Raw genomic sequence first — 20,872 nt, 5'->3', positions numbered from 1 at the left:
TAATTATTTGAACTTAAGTTCAGCAATAAAATGCAATGACTTATAAATACATATTACATTGTCTGTTTTGTAAAATAAAACCGATTCTACCTTCACAACATAGTGTGCGTGACTATAAAAATAATTTATGAATAAATGTTTCTAATAACAGATATAAATCAGTTAAAAATAGAGATGACATTTAACAATCTCCAAACGGCATAACAGATATCACAGATCACGACTTTCTCTTTTCTTGTCAGTGGTAGCAAAATATCTGAACACAGAGTGCAAATGTAAAAATCTATTCTTGAATCACTGATAAACATGTAAAGTACTTCACCCTGACATTCAAATTCAGTGGAATGATTTCCGTTACCGTTAGCGATTTCTTTCTTTGCTTTTATTCTTGAAATACTGGCTGTATGGACAACCCCCTGCCTTCTACATTATTAAAGTCTTTTTTTTTTACGAAATTAATTCATTTGAAACATTATTTGGTATTTTGGTTGAAATAAGTGGTACCCCATTGTCTTGAATCACTGACTAGCTTTTAATACCTTGTAGGAATTCCTGCAGGAAGATCTGCAATGCCCACCTTTGGTGACCATTCACTTTAGAGTGTTCTGTGTTACATTGTCTAGAACCAGGCTGGGACTGTGCTATGGCTAAGGCAAAGATTTAAATGTCCCTTCTATATATGGCTTGATGACCACTGTTGGACAAAAATAACTATTAAAAATGTTTTAGACTTGTCTCTAAAACACAAGATGATTAAGATGGTTTTAGAAGGCCTATAGAGGCCATATAATTATTCACTAATATCACCTGGACACCTTATTTATTTTCTTTTCACCGTATATGTATTACTGATTATTGGAATATTTTAAGATTAGAATTTACTTGTAAAACAGGGTTCATATATTTCCTTCTTTGAGCACTATTTGTATGTTGAAGCATAACTTTGTCTTAATTACCATTTACATAAAAAGAAGTCACTATTGGCAGCCAACCTATTTTCCCTCAAGACCTTGCTCACACTGGGATTTAGAGTGATCACTTGAAAATGGAAAATGCCAAGGTGTAAAATTCCCATTTGTAAATGAGACTTTTCATATGGACATTCATGAGTTACATTTTCCAGGCGGCACATTTACCTTTTTAACTACAAAACTTTTTTCTCTACTTGCGCCCCTTGTTGAGTTACAATGGAAGTCAATAGGAACGCAGATCAAAACACACAAAACAGAGGCTGCATGTTTTTTTAAACTTCTAAAACTACAGCCTAAAATATTTACCTTTAAATCTTACTCTGCCATCTTCAAAGGACTATAGAAGCTAAAGGTAGGATCAGTCAGGCCTTTCTAAATAGTAGGTAAGAAAAAAGCTAGAGCACCCCTTCCCTGTCCCTTGGAAGGTAAAAGAGCATCAAGAATGGACATTTTGATTTCCTTACTTGTTACTTATTAGCATGTTCCTCACCAGGCAACCAATTTCTCCCCAAGTGCTGCCCTCCATGCCTCCTGAAACCCAGACTGGGTGACAACCACCACCCACTCCACAGATACACTGGAGTGAGTGAAGAATGCTTACTTTAGAAGCCTTAAAGAAAATTTCCATGTGTCAACCCCCAACACACAAGCACTACAATATATTTTTATACAGAAAAATACTTATTTTAACCCAATCTTTTAACACCCTTCCACTCTCACTGGCCACTGGTCCTCCATTGTACATTATTTATATAGGGAGGGGGTTGCCACATGACAGAAAAAATAGCAGCCTTGAGGGACAGATCATTTATACTGGGATGGACATGTGAGCAGAGAAGAGTGGTGACATTGTGGAACAAATAATTTATACCAGACCATAGGTGCAATATGCCTGGGGAACCATGAAATAAGGTAGTACTGCTCTCTATGAAATGCCCACTAGACCAGTGGTCCCCAACCTTTTCTAGCTTGCGGACCACTAAATGCATGGACTCCAGGCCGCACATGTGCAGGGGAGCCGTATGTTACTCAAAGGGGAAGAAACTTCCTCCAGAGTGACGTCATGATGCCAGAACAAGCCCACTCCCCATCACAGGTCTGAGCCACACACAACCCGCCCTGAGCCTGCGGTCTGTACGGGTGATGTGGCCGCTGAGGGGTGCACCAGCCAGAGCCGTGGCCCACTAGTACGCCGCAGATCAGGGGGTTGGGGAACCCTGCACAAGCTAAAGATTACTCTTTTTTTTGTAAATAAGTGAAGTTAATTTACCTCCAAACCTACAGCAATATAAAAGCTCCAGAGTAAGCTGCAAGCCACCGCATTCCATTCCAACATTTTACAGTCCTAAAATAAAGCATTAAGCCCTTAAAAAAATCTACATGTGATCCTAGATGGAGGGGTTATTTCATGTTCAGTGAACATTTCTGAGCCAGTTTCAATTGGAAATGTAGGTGCCCAGTTTTCTGAAACATGAATTTTTGTTGCCATAGTGACAATATTAGCGGTGAGTTGGTGGCTTTGGGGTTGTGGTTCGTGGCTTCAGTTTACAGGCAATTATGAAGGAGTCAGCTGAACAAAATTCTTCGTAAAAAGGAGACAGAAAAAATGTGTACAAGCAGTTTCTCAGAGCTCATATTTGTAATTTAACATTTTATTTTTAATCTTTAGGGAAATCTGTAATGAAGATCTATGACAACTGCTTTTCTCTGAGTATAAATGCCAAATGCCTGGGTATCACTCTGACCCAGTGACTCAAAAGACTGAAGCCACAGATTAGAAACTAACAAAGTCATGAGGAGTAATAGGATCAGTTCAGATCAGCTGTACAAATGTTTCATCAAATACACCCGTGTAATGACCAACCAAATGTTATATTTGTCTATAATCATTCCTAACATAGGGTGTGCCCAACGAAAGATCATTTCATATTATTATCCTATTTAATGTACAGCGCTGCGTAATATGTTGGGGCTATAATAATCCTGTTTAATAATAATAATATTAGTATCATAGAATATAATAATCTATGTATCAAGCAAAGCTTATTTTGCTCTAGCAAGTAAAGTGTGGCAAGCAAGTAAATGGCACCTCACCAGAACACCTTTTAAGATCATTTAAGGGGAGCTTAGTCTATCAAACTATATAAAAACTAATAAAATTACTACCAACATTACAAATAATTATGTCTTAGGGAAACATGCTCCAGGCTTTTCCTACACCTAACCACATGAGGAATAACAAATCATTGGACATATGATATCTACAGGGGAGGACCATTGATTGATTGGCCAGCTACTTCATAAGCCCCGAAACCCTATGCGACCCGCCAAAAGCAAAGTAGAATCAATCAAAAATATTATTATTATCACATCAAGACAAACAGAAGTTCAACATACATGTCTCATGGTGTTACAGTTTAAGTAAAGAACTCAAAACTGCTGGCATTCTCTGAAACATGTTTTACTGTATTTTAATAAAATAGTTGTGATTCACTCTAATTTAATATTAATGTTGAAGACAGCCGTTATTCTTGTATTATGCAGTAGCATGACAAGAGTTAGCGATTAGACAGAGACATGTGACGTCCCTAATCTAGCACATCTCCACCAATCATTTATGGAGTTCATACAGAGAGCAAACCAAACAAGTTTTTGAAAATGAGTCAGCTGCCATAAAAAGTTCAAATAGAAGGTCCCAGTCATTTCATAAGGTGGTTTCATGGTACGTGTCGTGAACTGGCATTCATTCATTTAGCTAACATAACTTCGAGTTCAAAGCAAACCATAGGCAGATAAAAATACCCTCTCTGTGCCAAGTTAGAATTTCATTAAAAACATTGGTAGATGTAAAGAAAGTCTAATAATAAACTTCTGGATCTAAAAGTAGCAAGTAGAAGTAAAGTTCCAGTTTTTAGAATCCAAAAGTGATTGCTGTGTAAGGAAACAGAGCTTTAAATATCCTAATGTAATTATTTTTGTTTATTATTTAAGTACAAAATATAGCTTCTGCCCCTACTAAAAATCAAAGTTCCTGTTCATTCTGTGGTTTTAACCAGAGTTCTCAGCCTGGCCAAGTTCTACTTTGTTAGCTACAGAACAATTTCCATTATGGCATGGAGAGGATAGGTATTCTGCAGTTCAAAGGCATTAGTCCTCACTGCTTCTGGCAAGTTTTAACACCCACATTTAATGTATTTTTAAATTCGTAAATGTACTGCCAAGGATTTCTCCTCTCTACCAATGCTTCAGCTCTATTCTGTTTCACTTTCAAAGCAGCATGTTATGTTGGAAATAAACCAACGCATGCAGCGAGTGTGTTGCATTACACATGGTAACGCATTCCATGCATTTCAGTACATTTCACTACTTCATGTTTAAGGGTGACAACATTGCTCTTTCATAGGTATATTATGTATAGTGTGGTCACCCAAAAACAGGAAGTATGCTACAGGCAAAAATACTTTGTGAAAAATAGCACAGAACAAAAAACAATGCAGCCACCACATTAAAGATCAGGACACACAAGAAAATCTGGTTGTTTTTTAAGAAAACCAAGCACAAAGAGGTAAATACTGTAAAAAGGAAGGTGGACCACATGGATAAGTTCAGTGTGTAGCTACCTCTTCATTATGACAAATCTGTTTTGCTTAAATCATAGCGGAGAAAAGTTATGTCTGTATTGAAGAAATAACTATACAATGAATATGCATTAACATGCAATATCTGACATTGTACAGTCCATTAATCATGTCGTGCCTGTTCAGATATTGAGTACAATTTGTGTACTTTTTCTCTGCTGAAATAATAGAAAACTAGCTGAACAAAACATTTCTTTTGGCAAACAAGAATATATTTCAGCTGTGAATTTTGCAACCTAAACACACAGGGACTGCATAAACTTTGCTACTTTTGTGTTTTTTCCAGTTGCATTAATGTAATGATTGTATATTTTCAAATATTGTTCATATTATGTCAAAGTCAATTGTTTGCTACAATCAAGTTACAGCTTAAACCAAAGCCCTGATAAAATTGCCAAAGAAATTCAATCACAGTTTTATGTACGGTCCTAGAATTAGGGCAGACAGTTATTTACAAGTATCTAGTATCTGCAGTATCTAAAACATTTGCATATTTTGTGTTTGTGTCAGCATACTTTCTGTCTTACACTACACTATGTTACAAAGCTCACGTGTACAACAGATGTCATCACGGGATCATGAAGCTTTACGTCATTGGGTCAGGCGTATGTTTGCTTTTACATGAAGGCAAGTTGTGCCATAATTCTGGCATCCAAGGTATCAAAGTATCACTAGACCCAAAAAGTTGTTGAGAAGGTAAACCTCCAGCAAAGCAGGGAGAATGTGGGCACAACATTGACCAGATGCCAGAACACGTGCTGAATGCAAACCACGTGAAAGGAAGAAGGATCTTGCCAGCCATTATATACCTAATGGAAAAACCTAAACTGAAGCTTGGTGTCAGGCTGGAAGGAAATCCCAACATGATCTTTTAAGCAAAACTAAATCATAACTGGATGATATTCAGGTTGCTAATGTACTTTGTATTAAAAATGTGCCATTATTTTACTTGTCACCTTTTTTATGCCTTTTTACATTTCCGTCCTATAGATTCCTCGCTACCATTTTACGTATGTCAGTTGCACATCATGGTCAGCCTTTCCTATGAATGGCAATAGTAGACCATGCCAGTGCAATATCTTAGCACAGCTTTTGCAGCCCTCAGCAGAAGCACACAAAACAGGAGCACATTTGGGACATGGCTGTCACCCTACCAAAAAGGTGCCTAAACAAGGACCTTCATGGTAGGATTGCCAGGTATTCCCTAATGAAATATACAGATTTCAAAAGATCAGGAAACCTAAAAGCACATTTGAAAGGTAAATTTAGTGTTTAGCTTTACTTTAAATACAGTGACCCTTAAAGACAAAAAAAAAAAAAAAAGTTTTGTTGGACAGTTTTGTTCTTTTACATTGATTTGCATGGCAGAAGGATGTGTGCAAGTCAGAGAAGAGGATTCACTTCTTTTATGACCCGCTATCCGTTCTGCTCTCCTAATAGTTCTTTTCTGTAAAGACTGGAAGCTCAATTGCATTTGTCTATTATTATAGTATAATACAGTTGCCCAGGACAAATAATTCTAATTGTCCCTGGGCGAAAATCTAGTGTGCACACAGTGGTCCACTGAGATTGTTTAGCTAAATGTGGCTGCTAAATGACCAAGCAGAGATTACAAACTAATTAGTGTTGCTATTGTGAGACACTAACTGCACCCTATACACCATAATTTACAAAAAAGCTCCTTATCCACAGGAAAACATCCAAATGCAAAGCTATATACATTTATGGGAGCAGTTACTTGTGATCAGTCTTCCCTGTACATCTAGGTCTCATACCTCATTGGAACAGAAATTCCGTTTACTCATTTTAGCCCAATTGTCAAATGAACCCATCACAGCATGTTTTTAGGTTTATCCCTTCGATTTGGGCATCAAAACACATTGATGAAGGTCATCCCTCTGCCTTCGGTATCACAACACGTTAATAGGGTCATCTCTCTTTTTAGAATGTATTTAAATTTTTGTTGTGATAGGTACCCCTAAATTGTGATGCCCTTTTGAATCATGCGTTTATTTTTGTAAAAACTTTTGCTTGAAGATACAACTTGGAGGAAATCACCACTCTGAGCTAGTCAGACTTTCCGGTAAATATCACCTCCAACATTCCTTCAAACCTGAGTGCTGTTATATAGTGAATTACGGTAGGAAGAGATCAAAACTTTTTTTTTTTTTTTATAGGTAGTTCTGCTTTACAATCATTCTCCCAATAATATAATAAAAATACATTCCGCTAGATTTTTCATGTTTACACTACATTTACACTCAGGGATTTGGGGGGGGGGGTAGAAGTCAACCTGTAGGATGTTATTGTAGTTCCAGGAAAGAGGAATTCCTACAATAATGATAAAGAGGAAAAGGAAGTAAAAGCTATAAGAGGATGTTAAATACGAACGTCAATTAGATACCAACCAACAAGAAAGTCATTCTGTTCCTCTTTATAGTCAATGTCTCTCTTTTTTAATTTGAATGTTTCTTATGATATCTCCTGAGTCATTTGCAGAAAAATGTCATACGGGGCTGGTAGTGCCATTCTGCAATGAGGAGTGCCCATTGCCATATCAGGAATAAAACAATAGTAGCCACTTTTGGACAATGATGCAGCCATTGGAATAAATGAATAGCTGCAGCCATTGGAATAGACAATTCCTTTTATAGGAAGTTAAAGCTTCCGAGCTACAGTATACTGAAAAATCATTTCATATAGCAACTCATTTATTCTATCAGCATCACCATCCAGGAGTTGCTTCTGTTCTATCTACCACAGTGATCTTTCCTGAAGATATAGCATCAACTTTGTGAGAAAGGAAAGGGAGACACATTATATTACAAAGAATTTAGGCAAGGACAAACCCCTGCCAAGTATATGGAACACAAAGAATACAAAGACATGAGCATTTTTACCTATATATACACCTATACTTTGGAGAATAAATACAATGGTCTAAGGCAGGGTTTCTAAACCATTATAGCATGAGGGAACCCTTGAAATAACTTTAACAGCTCGCAGTATATATAAGCCTGGTGGTCAGTAGGAAGAATGTCTCTTACATTGCTGGCCATTAGGATACATTTTTACACCTTTACAGATAGCAAAAGATCATTAGTGTCACCTACCTGAGAAGTGAAAACTGTGCAATGCTTAATGAACCCTAAGCAACCTCTGGAGGAACCCTAAAATTCCACTGAACCTTGGTGAAAAACACTGCTGTAGAGGTTTGGATGCAATAAATAATGCTGTACAAGATTTAAAATGTGCATATATAGTCCCTGTCAGGGTAATATTTCCTATCTTTGTAGTGTTAAGGAAATTATATGAAATCTCCTAATGTAAGTGAAATTCCCATCAGATAGAGGTCTCCAGAAGAGGTGGAATATTTATCCTCACCTATTCTAGAGAGGAAAACTTGGATTTCTCCCCTCACTGTCTCTATTAGGGACAATAGTCAGCAGTACAAATAAAGAAGTGGATCCCCTAAATGAAGGCACAGACTGCAAAAAAATTTGAGGATCTAATGTTAACACTTTATCTAAACTTTCACGGTGCAGAGAAGAATAAATAGAATTATTAGTAGCAGCAAACAGTTACACAGGTGACTAAAAATGGGAAGATGAAGAATGTGCTGTGGTTTGCCTGGTCCTCATAGATGGGGGGAAAAAAGGAACCAAGGATAAAACAGTTACTTCTGCGGTTATTTTCTTAGCATGCAAATGTGCCAGAGGGCTCGATGTTTAAAAAGCGAGTATAACTTTTGAAGCCCTGAAATCTCAAGTTCGGTTATAACTAGAAACTCTATGTCCTGGTGTCTAAGCTGGTTTCCTCCAGGTGGTTTGGTTTCCCACAATACAAACACACAGTAATGGTTTTCATGCATGTGTCTGTACGTTATTACCCTGTATGTTCTTCTGAAAAAGGGCTGATGTGAATAGATCCATGCACTACACAAGATCCCGATAAATCTGCTGCACTATATACAGTGCCTCCTTCATTTTTCTCAATTTTGTTATGTTGCTGCCCAACACCACAATATTTTCAATTCTTTTTTTCTCAATCTATACTCTGTAGGCCATAATGACAAAGTGAAAACAGAATTTTAGACAATTTAGTAAATTCAAAAGAAAAAAAAATGAAATATATTCTTGATATTTAGTTCAGGTGCCTCCCATTTCTCATGATCACTGCGGAGATATTTCTGCACCTTGACTGGTGACAGGGGCTCTGACTTCTTGCATATAGTCTTTTGGACAGGGTCTCCTCCTCTGTTATTCTCTGTCTGTCATATGCAACCCCTATTTAATGTACTGTGCTGCACAATATGTTAATAATAATAATATAGTGAAGGGGTCTGAATACTTTTAGGCAATGTAAAAGAACAAGAATACAGTATAAATTTACCTACTTACACCTGGGGTTTTGAATTCTCTCAGAATATTTAAAAACAAAATATTACACGTATTATATATAGAATTCTTCTAAATAAAGTGTTGAATACATCGTTTCCACATACTTAATGACACCCAAAAATCCTAATATAAAGGTCTGTGTTGGCAGGCTTTTGGCATCAATTGGATAGCATCTTACCACCAGGTACAGTTGTCTACAACTAACCTGCACTTTACCTGCTTCAAGCCGATGATGCATTTCCATTAAGTTATAAGAAAATTAGAAATTTGCTTGAAGCAGAGAAAGCTTAGTGACGAAAGCCATAAGGGTAATATTGTACCTCATAACATTTATCCAATACAGTAGGACCTAGTTGTTACAGGACAATATTACTAGTAAGCCATTATACCAAATTAATTACAAAAACTGATTGTGGGTAGTACATTTAGACGTTTACAATAATGCCCATAGGCATCAAAGAGGAAATGTACAAGCATAATCAGACCATCTTTAGCCATCAGTAGACATAACCTGAAGCATATACATGAGTTCTTAAGCCGCATACACACGTGCAATAATAGTCGTTGGAAAGGATCTTTCACGATCACAATCCTTTCCAACGACTATGCACTGCACGATACATGAACAAGTGCTGTACATACATCACCATTCTGCTCAATGGAGAGGGGGAGAGTGACGGAGCGGCACCCTGCTGCGCACTCTCCCCCTTCACTTGCATTAGGAACATTACTCGTCCATCGTCCGTGGATCCGCCAGGACGGTCATTCGGGCGATGGAGCCATGTACACATGCCAGATTCTCGCCAGATATCGGCCCAAAACCGTTGGACGCGTGTACGTAGCTTTAGGCTGGTCAAGCATAAAGCTACATACACACTTCCAATTATTATCGTTGGAAAACGAACGACGAACGTTCATGCACGATATATATGAACGATCGTATAGCACCGATCCTGCACATAGAGTTAACGACACGATCGTTCGTAGATATTGTACACACAATAGATACGATCGTTTGAGCGATAGAGGAACTATGTGCACGACAGGAAAGTGAAAGGACGTTCGTTCATCACGCATGCTCTGAACATGGACGATCAACGAACGACCGTACACACGAACGATGTTCAACGATCGTCGCCCAATCCGATCCGTCGGTCCGGTCGTTCGTTTCCAGCGACTTTCCTCGTTCGTCGGCGTCGTTGGTTACTTTTTTACGAACGATTTTTTGCCCAATCGATCGTTCGTCGTTCGATTGGAACGATAAAAATTGGAAGTGTGTACGCACCTTTAATATCTTTGCTTTGAGAAGGCAGCAGCCACAGCTGGTAGCAACAATAAGCAATTGAGATTATCTTACCCATCCTATTACGATTCTCTAGTTGAGCCTAGCAGTAGTCTCTGCTTTATTACTATAGATGGTCACCAAATATAAGATGCAGCCTGTGTGTGAGGCTAAAACAGTTTTTAGCAATGTATTTACCTTTGAGAGATTTACATTTTACTTTCCATCCCAGAGCTACAAAAGTAAATTAGAGGAAATCTCCCAGTAAGGGGAATTCTTCTCTATGACAGCTGTCCTCGTACCTAACCTCTTCTGATGAAAACTGTAAAATTTTGGAATTACCCTCATTTTGTTTTTGTTCAGGTATAAATGGTGTGCAAATAGAAGGGTAACTTTACCTACTGGGGACAGTTAGAAAAAACACTCACTGGACAGACCGTGCCTTCATGGGTAATGCATCATCATGGACAGTTCAACATCGGGTCCCATATAATATGATAAACACTGTCACTGCTGCTGATGTATACATGATAACCCTAAAAACAGCTTTGTCCTTTGAACTTCTGATAGCATGAGCTTCACAGCTGTCCACTCATCACAACTGACAACTACAAACATTATTTGTCATCAAGAGTCACTGTCTAATTTATATGTTAAGCTTGCAAATACATGAAATTCTTTTCTGGGCTCCTCTATAACAAAAAGCCAATAGCCTACATTGGTATTGCTAATAGAAGTTCAACTGCTTGAAATGCATTTATTGCTGACTATACCTAGAGTGTTCTATTAAAAAAAAAAAAGATTTAGGTTTAAAAAAATACTAGTCTTAAATTATTATTTTTTTTTCAGTTGGTACAAGCAATATTATCAATGTTAATTTTTGAGCTGTCCATTGATAAGTAGTTTTTGGTTACCTTCTTTTTTTATTGAAACATATGGGAAGCCCAAAGATGCCACAACTTTCCGTACTTTGGGAACACTTGATGATCAATTACTCCGTAACAAAAAATTAAATGCCATCTGTTAATCATGTCTTTTTGTTCCCTATACCAGCTTTTCTTTTTTTACCCCTGAGGAACACTAAAATTGTTTGAAGGACTTGGGAAACCCCTGCTAAAACTAAAGTATTTGGTATCAGTAAGAAAAATGTCCCTAACATTAGAGGTCAGCTGGAGAAATGTTTCCCCTGCAGTTGGTGTCTTAAACTACGTACACACGTTCAATGGCTCAGGGTCGATATCGGATGAGAATCTGGCGTGTGTACAGCGCCCGTCGTCCATTGTCCAAACAACTGTCCTGGCAGATCCATGGACGATGAACGATCCTAATGCAAGAGATGGGGAAGAGTGCGCAGCGGGGTGCCACTCCATTGTTCTCCCCCCCTCCCGAGTATGTACAGCACTCGCTCATGCATCGTACGGTGCTTAGTCGTTGGAAAGGATTGTGAAAGATCCTTTCCAACTATTATATTTGCACGTGTGTATGCAGCTTAAATGCCACCATTAAAGACGGATAAGAATTGCTGGTGTCATCCAGCCGGGTCTGGCAAGTAGTGTTTGCTCAAGAACTATGACGGCACCAGCAAATGGAAGGTCAGTCATCCACAGCTCCAGGTACCCCTGGAAACCTCTGGAGGAAACCTAGGGTTCTACAAAACCCGGTTTGAGAATGGCTGATCTAACCTGCAGAATGCAGTCATCACCTATTATTCTTGTGGACATATGCACAAGCTAGGTCAGGATGAAAAGCTTAAAGTATACGTAAACTAACAACAAAGTTCACCTTTCTCCTCAGGTTTTGTCTGTTAAATAGATCATTAAAAGTGTAGTGTTATATTTCTGCAACAGGAAAATCACTTGTCCGGTGCACACCTCCTGTGTTTTTTTTATGGGGCATAATTAATCATTTCAGTACTTGGAACTACAGAATGATATTCCTCTATATATATATATATATATATATATATATATATATATATATATATATATATATATATGGAGATGGGGAGGGAGATGGAGAGAGAGAGAGATTACAAAGTTGAGCCAAAAAAAAAAAAAATGGTTCATGGTTATAATCCCCCCCATCTTGCCATCTTCTACATTAGAGCCACAATCAGAAGAATAAGAATACCATAATTGTTTATAAACATGAAAACTCAAGTCATCACCAAGAGCTTCCAAAGTCTTTACTTGTTAGACACGGCTCATCCCAGAAATTCAAACCAAACAACAAGAGGCTGATTCACAAAGAACACACAGATCCTAATATGTCAACAAGAAAAACGCTGCTATAGACAGATCATGTGAATCAAAATCAGTGTCTGGGAGACAAACATTTGAGAAAAAGCACATGGCTGGCTGAGTTTAAACATCAGCAGGTTGGGAAAGTATTCCTACTAAAAACCAAATGCCATCAAAATTTAGAAACCTTCCTAAAGCTGTAGCTGATCCTTTTAACCATACATATTTAAAGTGGACACACATCTGTTACACTGCTAGTCATGAAACCTAGACACTGGGTGATGGAAACAGTGTTACAAAGCAGAATTAGAGATAAGATTTAATGAATGCTGGAAAAACTCACATTGCAAGGATAACCAAGGATGCAAGGAGATGTGTGTGCATTACATATATATTTCTATTTATTTTGCACAATGTTTGATGACTGTTAACAGTTAAGCAAAGTCATTAAGCTTATTTACCCTGCTGCAATTAACAAATTTACAAATCTGTAGGTTTAGTAAAATAACAAAATTATGGAAGAGGAAGTAAAATGTGAAAACCACATCAAAAATTACATTAAGGTAAACACCTCGCTATTAACTCAAAATAATAAAAGGAAATTACTCTATATACCCTCCCTTCAACTCTTTTACTGCCAATGACACATTCCTAAACCTACATACAGATAATAGATCAATGTTACTGGAAAAAGAGGGAACAAATAAGGTGGCACCCTACTGAACCCTCCTCCATAGAAAACAAAACTAGTCGTTAGTTAAGCTAAATAAATAAATGTAAAATTGGAAAGCCATTGGGCTTGGTTTATAAACCAGTGAATCTAACATGATTGAACAGAACAGTGTGGCTCCTACCAGTCTTATTCTGTATCCTCATCTGCAATTTGTTGACAGCAACATTTTTAAAGTAAAAAGTGGAGGAAGACTGGGTAGGCTCAGATTAAAATTAAACAATATAAAAAAAAAAAAATAAAATATGCTTACCAGGCAACTATTTAATTTCCCCTTCAATTAAGAAAGCATTATAAACAACTTTGGTGACCTTACAGGAAACAAAACTAGCAGAAAATGCTCCATGTGGTTTCCCACAGCACCCAGACCAATTGGTGGATAAGTAAATTGTAAGCATTGCCCATCTAAACTATGTGCAACCCATGTGATCTCACAGAGCAACAGAGTAAGGGGGCACTCTGGTCAGTTTTCCTTTACTAGCACCCAACCCAATGTCACAATGGCTGATGTATGCTGAAAACTGGCCAAAAAAGTTCAATTTTTTCAGAAGCTGGATGTACAAAATAAACACTGTACTTTGCCAGTATTTCTGCATAACATAGGATGGGGATTTTTTGTAAATTGTCTTATTACTTTTTATTTTAATACAAACCACTACTAAATTAAAAAGTGGTACAGAAGCTTTTGGTGCACAGTTACTGGGGCGAGGAGAGAAGGGGATACCATATTGTTTGTAGTCTTAAAATCCCTGGTAACATTTCATTGTAAAGCTGACTGCATTGCATCATGCGAGTATTAAACTCAGAAAGAACCTGCACATTGCCCATCATGGCCAAAGTAAAATGTTTAGGATGCTGCCCTTCCCTTCTTTCATTCACCGCTCCCAGGCTATCGCAATTTCCAATGTAACTGATCATTTTTGAGTTTGTTGAGGCTTTAATGGTTTGGGCGGTACAGAAAATGATTCCTAATCTTGAAGCACCGACACACATAGCCCAGCTGACTGACTCGGGGGAAGAATCAAATGGCCACATTGCAAATTATTTTAACAAATGTCATTGTTCACCTATAGCTGCCCTGGGATAAACCATTTGCTTGGGTTGTTTGCCTCTCTACTCCCCGCTCATTAGCCATAAACAGGCTGGGCACCATACCAATGCAGGCTGGATTGGCTATCAGTATTATATAAAACTGTGCCAGTGAAAAAAAGGTAAATATGTCTGCTAGCGTTTAACCAGAGTGCTGATAATGCAAAGAACAAACAATATGATACCGGCAGCTGTAATGTATCCTTTCTGCTTCCCCAGCAGACTTAACACAGGATAATGTAGATTAAAGACTTCCTATGTTGGTTTATAGCCCATGATAACTTCTCTGTGCTCTTCTTAAAGTGGGAAATATAACTTTGTTTTGTACTGTCAACTGTAGGTGCATTGCAACTTCACGTGCTAAATTGTTGAAATCTTTTGCATCCTAGCGACTGTTAGAGCCACCAACCAGGGCCTATTAAACTTCAGCTTTGCAGTTGCATGCGTTATCAGAATGTGCAGTAACATACTATGCACATAATGCGTCACGGCATGTTCAATTTGGAGAAGACTTTGTCTAAACTAAGGGTCCTTTCACGCCCATGGTTGGCTACTTTTCGGCTCACAGCTTACTGCTGCTGTGTGCCCAGGAGCAGCATTTGAATGCGGATGCAGTGTGAATCTTTCAAAAGCAACTTGCTGCCACGATCTGCCACAGCCAAAAATGGTTCACAACTGCTCCCACTCAAACGCATGGAACTGTCTCTGAGCACACAGGAGAATGCTGCAGCTCACTGCAAGTCTGAATTGGCCTTAAGGCAAAGCACCATAGTAAGGCATGAAAGCATAGGATAATGCCTTTTTGCACATTAAGGTGCTTTGGCAGCCAGTTCTTTTTCAGTGGGCTTCTGTAAAGCAATCATCTGCAGCAAACCACTCACTTGCCTTTTTCCAAAGATGACACTTGACAGTCTTCTTAAAATAGACTTTCTGTGCCTTCTTTACAGATTTGCTGGAAATGTGATCACAGAAAAATAAAACCAGCCATCCAAACTAGAACATAGAGCAAAATTGAGTTCCCCTAAACACAGCTGCATTGCTGCGGTATTAAAAGGCTGTGCATTGCAATGCGGTTTTACAAAATGCAGCATGCACTACATTTATATAGGACATGATGCTTTTGGCAGCCCATTCAAACAAATATGCCATTGAACATAGCACATTTCAGCACAAATGGCAACGTGTGTGTTTTTTAAACTGCACCACATTACCATTGTTTGAAAGAACCTTTACATGTTTTGTTGGTTAGTATGGAGCTTCCAAGCTCTAGCCCCAAGGAACTGCTAGCTTTGTGTGTTTCCTGTACTTCCAAGAATATACGCAGCTGTGGGTTTGCATGTCTTCCTGTAACCTTTGCTACATACATGACCTCCGGAGGATATAAATACGGAGAAAAAACAGACCTGCATACAGCAGCTTTATAATGTTTTCCTGAGCAATAAGCTATAGCTTTTAGGTTGGGTGCAGTGTTGAGGAGCCCAATGAAATATCTACTTTTCATCTACACTCTAAAATTAGACAACTCACCCCTCCTTGGGTCCTGTCATCTGTACTGATTCAGGGTTCAGTTTCCTGGTCTAGAAAGTGGGACACCAGGCGCATGCGTGGCAGAGTCACTAGCAGCATAGGAGCACACATTTAGAAAAGGTGGAAGCAAATAGTTTAAAGTGACCCTGTTACTAATTTTTTTTTAAAAATGCAGGTAAAACAGAAAAAAAGCATTTTAAATTGTATTTTCTTGTATTTACTTGTGCTTTTGAACCTGCTGGAAAATGTGACTTCTCCAAGAGTCAATACCCGATACATCCCTCTTTGCATGTTATAGTCCTCCTCTCGTCTGGGACTGTCTAACTTATGTCTATACCGATAAAACATCTCTGTCCTTCCATATACCTAACCTTTGATGTGGCTGCTAAGGTGGAAGGGAGTGAATAGCAGTACTGCATAGTGACACTTGAATAACAGCTCATAGACTGAGGTGCCCTGCAGAAGTCCTGGGGTCTTAGGATGTCTACACAAAAGAAGGTCACCAACAAATGCACTTAACATTTTTTTAGAAATATTTTTGTTGAAATAAATGATCTAGTAGCATGGTCTCTCAGTTAAGTGACAAGCTTGGAAGTAGTGATCCATGGCTAGGTTTGTAAGAATGTGTGCTAGGGTCCTATACCCAAACCCATTAGGGGATCTTCAGCCTATAATGTTTATTGTGAAGATTATTGATAAAGAAGAAAAAGTAGAAGGGAAATCCCAGTAGGTTAAGTGGCTATTTGAGAGCCCTTGACTTCGTATGTGTAAATGTTCTAATGAACAAAGGCGCCTTCCTTTCCTATTTTAGAAGGTTGGGCGGCTTGACGTGTAGATAGACCGCTAAGAGACACATAATCATCTTTGGTGTACTTGTTGTCATTCAAACTAACGTTAACTTCCAGTCTAAAATCTATAATGCATGGAGAAGGATTGACTCAGTGGAATTATTCAGTGCCAATCATACATATCCAAGCTCAGATTTCCTGTAAAGTATTTAATGGAAGATACCCAAGTAAAATACCCAAGGATTTGCCTTATACATTTCACACATAAAAAAAAACATTCAGTTATTTATTTATTTGTTTGGTTATTTCCAAGTTATGGTTACACAAGTTGGCACCCCAGCACAGCATGGCACCCCCATCTACAGCTTGCAAACATGCTGGGACTCCAAAAGCACATTCAGCTTGAGATGGAGAAGTCAGGGATGTCCATCACATCATTAAGTCAGGAAGTTGTGTTTTACATGTCAGATTCATTTCCTGCCCAGAACATCATACCAGGCCATGCTATCTAGCAGATGTGACAACCCCCCTTACAAGTCACACATCCCCCTTTCACACATACTTTACAATGAGCATGGTTTAGGGACTGTAAATTAAATAATGAGCCCACTTGTTTACATGTCTACTTTTATGGGACTTGTAAAGAAAGTACAAGCAAGTTAAATAACTGTTTAAACATCTTACAAAACACACAGTGCATGCAGGGAGAACTAAATGTTGTGCAACAAAAGCAAAGAAACAAAATAAACATTAAACTAACAGAGAAGTCATTTCAACTGAAACTTATATGAACAATCCTGATCATGGAGAATATAGACAAAGAAGCTGCTAATCTACAAGTAAATGTTAAAAAATAGGGATTCAAGTAAGTGTAAGCAGTGTTCACGTAAAATACCCAATGCTAGCAATAACTGGGTATTTTGGGGTCACACATCTCAACCTTATCAGCATTCACTATGCTAATTGGAAAATTTCTATTTCCTTTATTAAAGTACCCACAAAAAGAAATGTATCAATATAACTGGCAATTTTTTTTGTTTTTTTACATTAACTATTCAATTAGGTCATCATATTGTTACTATTAAATGTTTTGTTGCCTCTAACAAATCATTTTCCAAGTCAGATCATCCAATGCATGTGTAGAACATATGTTGACATTTGCATGGTCCCATTTTTCAACTGGAAGCCTAAAACCCAGAAACATGCAGAAGTCTACCCCATGTAACATTCACCACTCTCACTTATGAATCATCTATTCATCATCATCATCATCTTCTACTTCTGACTCAGCCAGTGTCCATATTCACTTCAATTATACAATGCAGATAAAATAAATAAACAGGAATTTTTGGTTACATGCTTGTTTTAATTAAAAAAGTGTTGCCATGCCTATGAATCCCATATCTGAACCTACAAAGTACAGTATATTTAACCATTGCACCTCTATTTGTACTGAATTTAGGTAGACCTATCATCACATTTTTAACATAAAGGGTGGCTATCCCTTTTACACACTCGTTCCATCCAGCACCAGAAAGAAGAACAAGGCTGGACAATGCAGGGTTTCTGGTGGGAACGAAGGCTTTTTACAGGTAAAGGTAAATTGTATATATATTTTTTTCATAAACACTATGCTTTAAATGCCACTGCCAGTGGCCAGGGTTTTGCCATTATATGTAAATAAGCTGAGCATGTTAGCACATTATGGCGGACATGCCTGCTAAAGTGAACTACTGCAGTGCTGCGACAGCCATAAAATCTCATCACTGCCATTGTCACCTGAACTTCTTCTTTGGCCATCTTCATAATCCAGATAGGAAGAATGTGTTGGCACATTAGGGCAATCTTATCTGCCAAAGTGTTTTCTTTTGAGCATTTTGCCATCTTCATGGGCCAGGTCTTGATCTTGGTACTGAATCAAGCCAAGGCTGCACACCGAGATAGCACAGCATCATTCTCAGTTTTGTGTATTAAAGTGTAAATATGTTTTAAACTTTTTGGAAGAAAATGCAATTAAAAGCAAAAACATTCCAAACACAATATGAATGTCCACGGGGCACTGACTTAAAATAAGGAGTTTTGCTAGCTTTGCACATTACCAATGCCCTTTAATCATTGCAAAGTAAAGTTACTCCAACCCATTGTGAATTACCACTAGACCATTTGTTTTACAGAACAGACACTGGAAATAATTGCCTGCTCTTTAAATCAGTGTGAACAAGACCTAACATATGTGGACAGCAACAGGTTAACCATCTGGGGTCTCCGGGTAAACCATTTCCCTTTAGTATCTTCAGGTCAAATAACCACATAATGGTTAGTACAGGGTCAGAAATTTGATGCATGTTCAGTTGCATTGGTTGAGCTGTATCGGAAATGTAATGCAGAAGTATTATGACCTTAGGAAACAAAAATGTGGTTTTACAGAAGAAATCCAGAATCTGAAGAACTACAAGTCAATGATACTTTGTGCATCACCAGGAAAGCTGAATCTACAGCCTCCATACCCCTGCTATCCGGTTTCCAGCTGCTAAGCCTCCTGTACCATAAACTAAACACATGACATCACCATCCTCACCAATCCCATCCTCTGTACTCACCCACATTCATTGCGTCACACGTCCCATTGGCATTATCTCCAATCTTGCATTTGAAAATTTCTCCAGGGCTGGTAATATTTGACCATGTGCTCAGGTTGGATTTGGGAGCCCCGGCAATTATCCTGGGATATATAAAAAAAAGACTTTATAAACTTATGCAAAATAAATAAAAAAAAGTTCAATAACTTAAACATAAGCAAAGGCTGATTTGGGAACCAGCAGCTTCAAGAAAACTTTTACCCATAGCAAGCTTTTTTTTTTTCACATAACTAGTTCCTGCTGAAAACAACTTTCAATTAAATGCCCAGCTCCCTAGTCTATGTCACTGCTAGCTTACTTATGTAGCTGCTGTGGCACTACAAGACCCAGCAAGGACTTGTAATTCCAGAACAGCCACCAGTTGCATGCCTGTGCAATGATACTGTATGATCATAATACTGTGCACATATACATGGCTGTATATTAATTATAAATATATAATAAAGGAATAAAATAACCACTGACCATTTATCAGTACCATAGCTGTGCAAGACTACAGAGTAACCAAACAGAGATCCTTTGGGTCCTTGGAATACCATGGGGTTTGATTCATCAATATTATAAGATCCAGCAGGATTTGCAAGAAAAAGACACAGCAGCAGCTTCAAGCTCCAGATGTGACCCAGCATGAAAAGAATGCAGGCTCCCCTCCTTTCCATGATCCTTTGGGCTCTGGGTTTTCCTGAACTTGTAAAAGTAACTTTGTCTTTGCTATGGGATGATATTGGCTCGTATTGGAGTCTTCTGATTGCAGGATGAGTGCTTGCAGTGCTATCCAACAACAGCCCATAACTCTCATTGTATTGTAGGAGGAGGGGCGTGGCCCTGTGACTCCGCCCACAGGCAGACCAAAACTTCTCAAAGTTACTTGTGCAGCAATTCATCACCAAGAGCTGCTTATGGCTTGCTGCTGGAGGAAACACACATAACTCTCCATAAATGTTCCCAAACCCTTTGTAATTACAAGTCCTTACTGCAGATAATGGTGCTGTACAGAGCTTTAGGATTTTTCATTGGCTGATGAAAAAGAAGCTATTTATTTAAACTAATTACAATGCACACTAATTGCACAGTGATCTAAACACAAGAATTGCATGTGTCGCAATCTACCAGTCTAGTGGAGGCTGCATTAGATTTCTGCATTTATATAGCACTGACATCCATTACCATGGTACTTATTGTCAGAGGAGATACAATCTAATGTGTGTTACTTTCCCCACCTCCTAGATTGTAAGCACTTCAGGGCAGGGTCCTTACCTGTGTCATGGTCTGTTATTTGCAACCCCTATTTAATGTACAGCGCTGTGTGTTATGTTGACACTATATAAATCCTATTTATAAGAAAAATGTCCCTACCTTAGCTGTATTTTAATATTTATAGTCCAAAGATTTATTGGTGAAGCCAATTAACGTTTTGGGATGTAGGCAGAGCACATGGAGAAAACACATACAAAGAGTATATACAAACTCCATGCAGATAGTCCCTTGACCATGATTCATACCCGAGACCCTAGTCTTGCACGGTGTCATTCACCATCCACTGCCTTTTCAAGCTTTTTTAATGTTTT

General features: G+C 38.3%; 1 protein-coding gene across 1 annotated transcript in view; it reads right to left on the bottom strand.

Annotated features, from left to right (window-relative positions):
• The window catches only part of ITGA4 (integrin subunit alpha 4), a gene marked incomplete in the record, with an annotated part of 76,854 nt that extends 56,690 nt beyond the window's left edge, over window positions 1-20,164 (bottom strand). The window contains 2 exon segments of the mRNA XM_072419104.1: window positions 19,266-19,387; window positions 19,770-20,164. Of these exon segments, the coding sequence (XP_072275205.1) occupies window positions 19,266-19,387; window positions 19,770-19,963 (316 nt within the window).
• Window positions 20,165-20,872: the final 708 nt, after the last annotated feature.

The sequence above is a fragment of the Pyxicephalus adspersus genome, chromosome 7, assembly GCF_032062135.1.
Source record: "Pyxicephalus adspersus chromosome 7, UCB_Pads_2.0, whole genome shotgun sequence".
Classification (NCBI taxonomy): domain Eukaryota; kingdom Metazoa; phylum Chordata; class Amphibia; order Anura; family Pyxicephalidae; genus Pyxicephalus; species Pyxicephalus adspersus.
The sequence above is the reverse complement of the archived record's forward strand: the minus strand, read 5'-3'. Positions and strand labels throughout refer to the sequence as shown.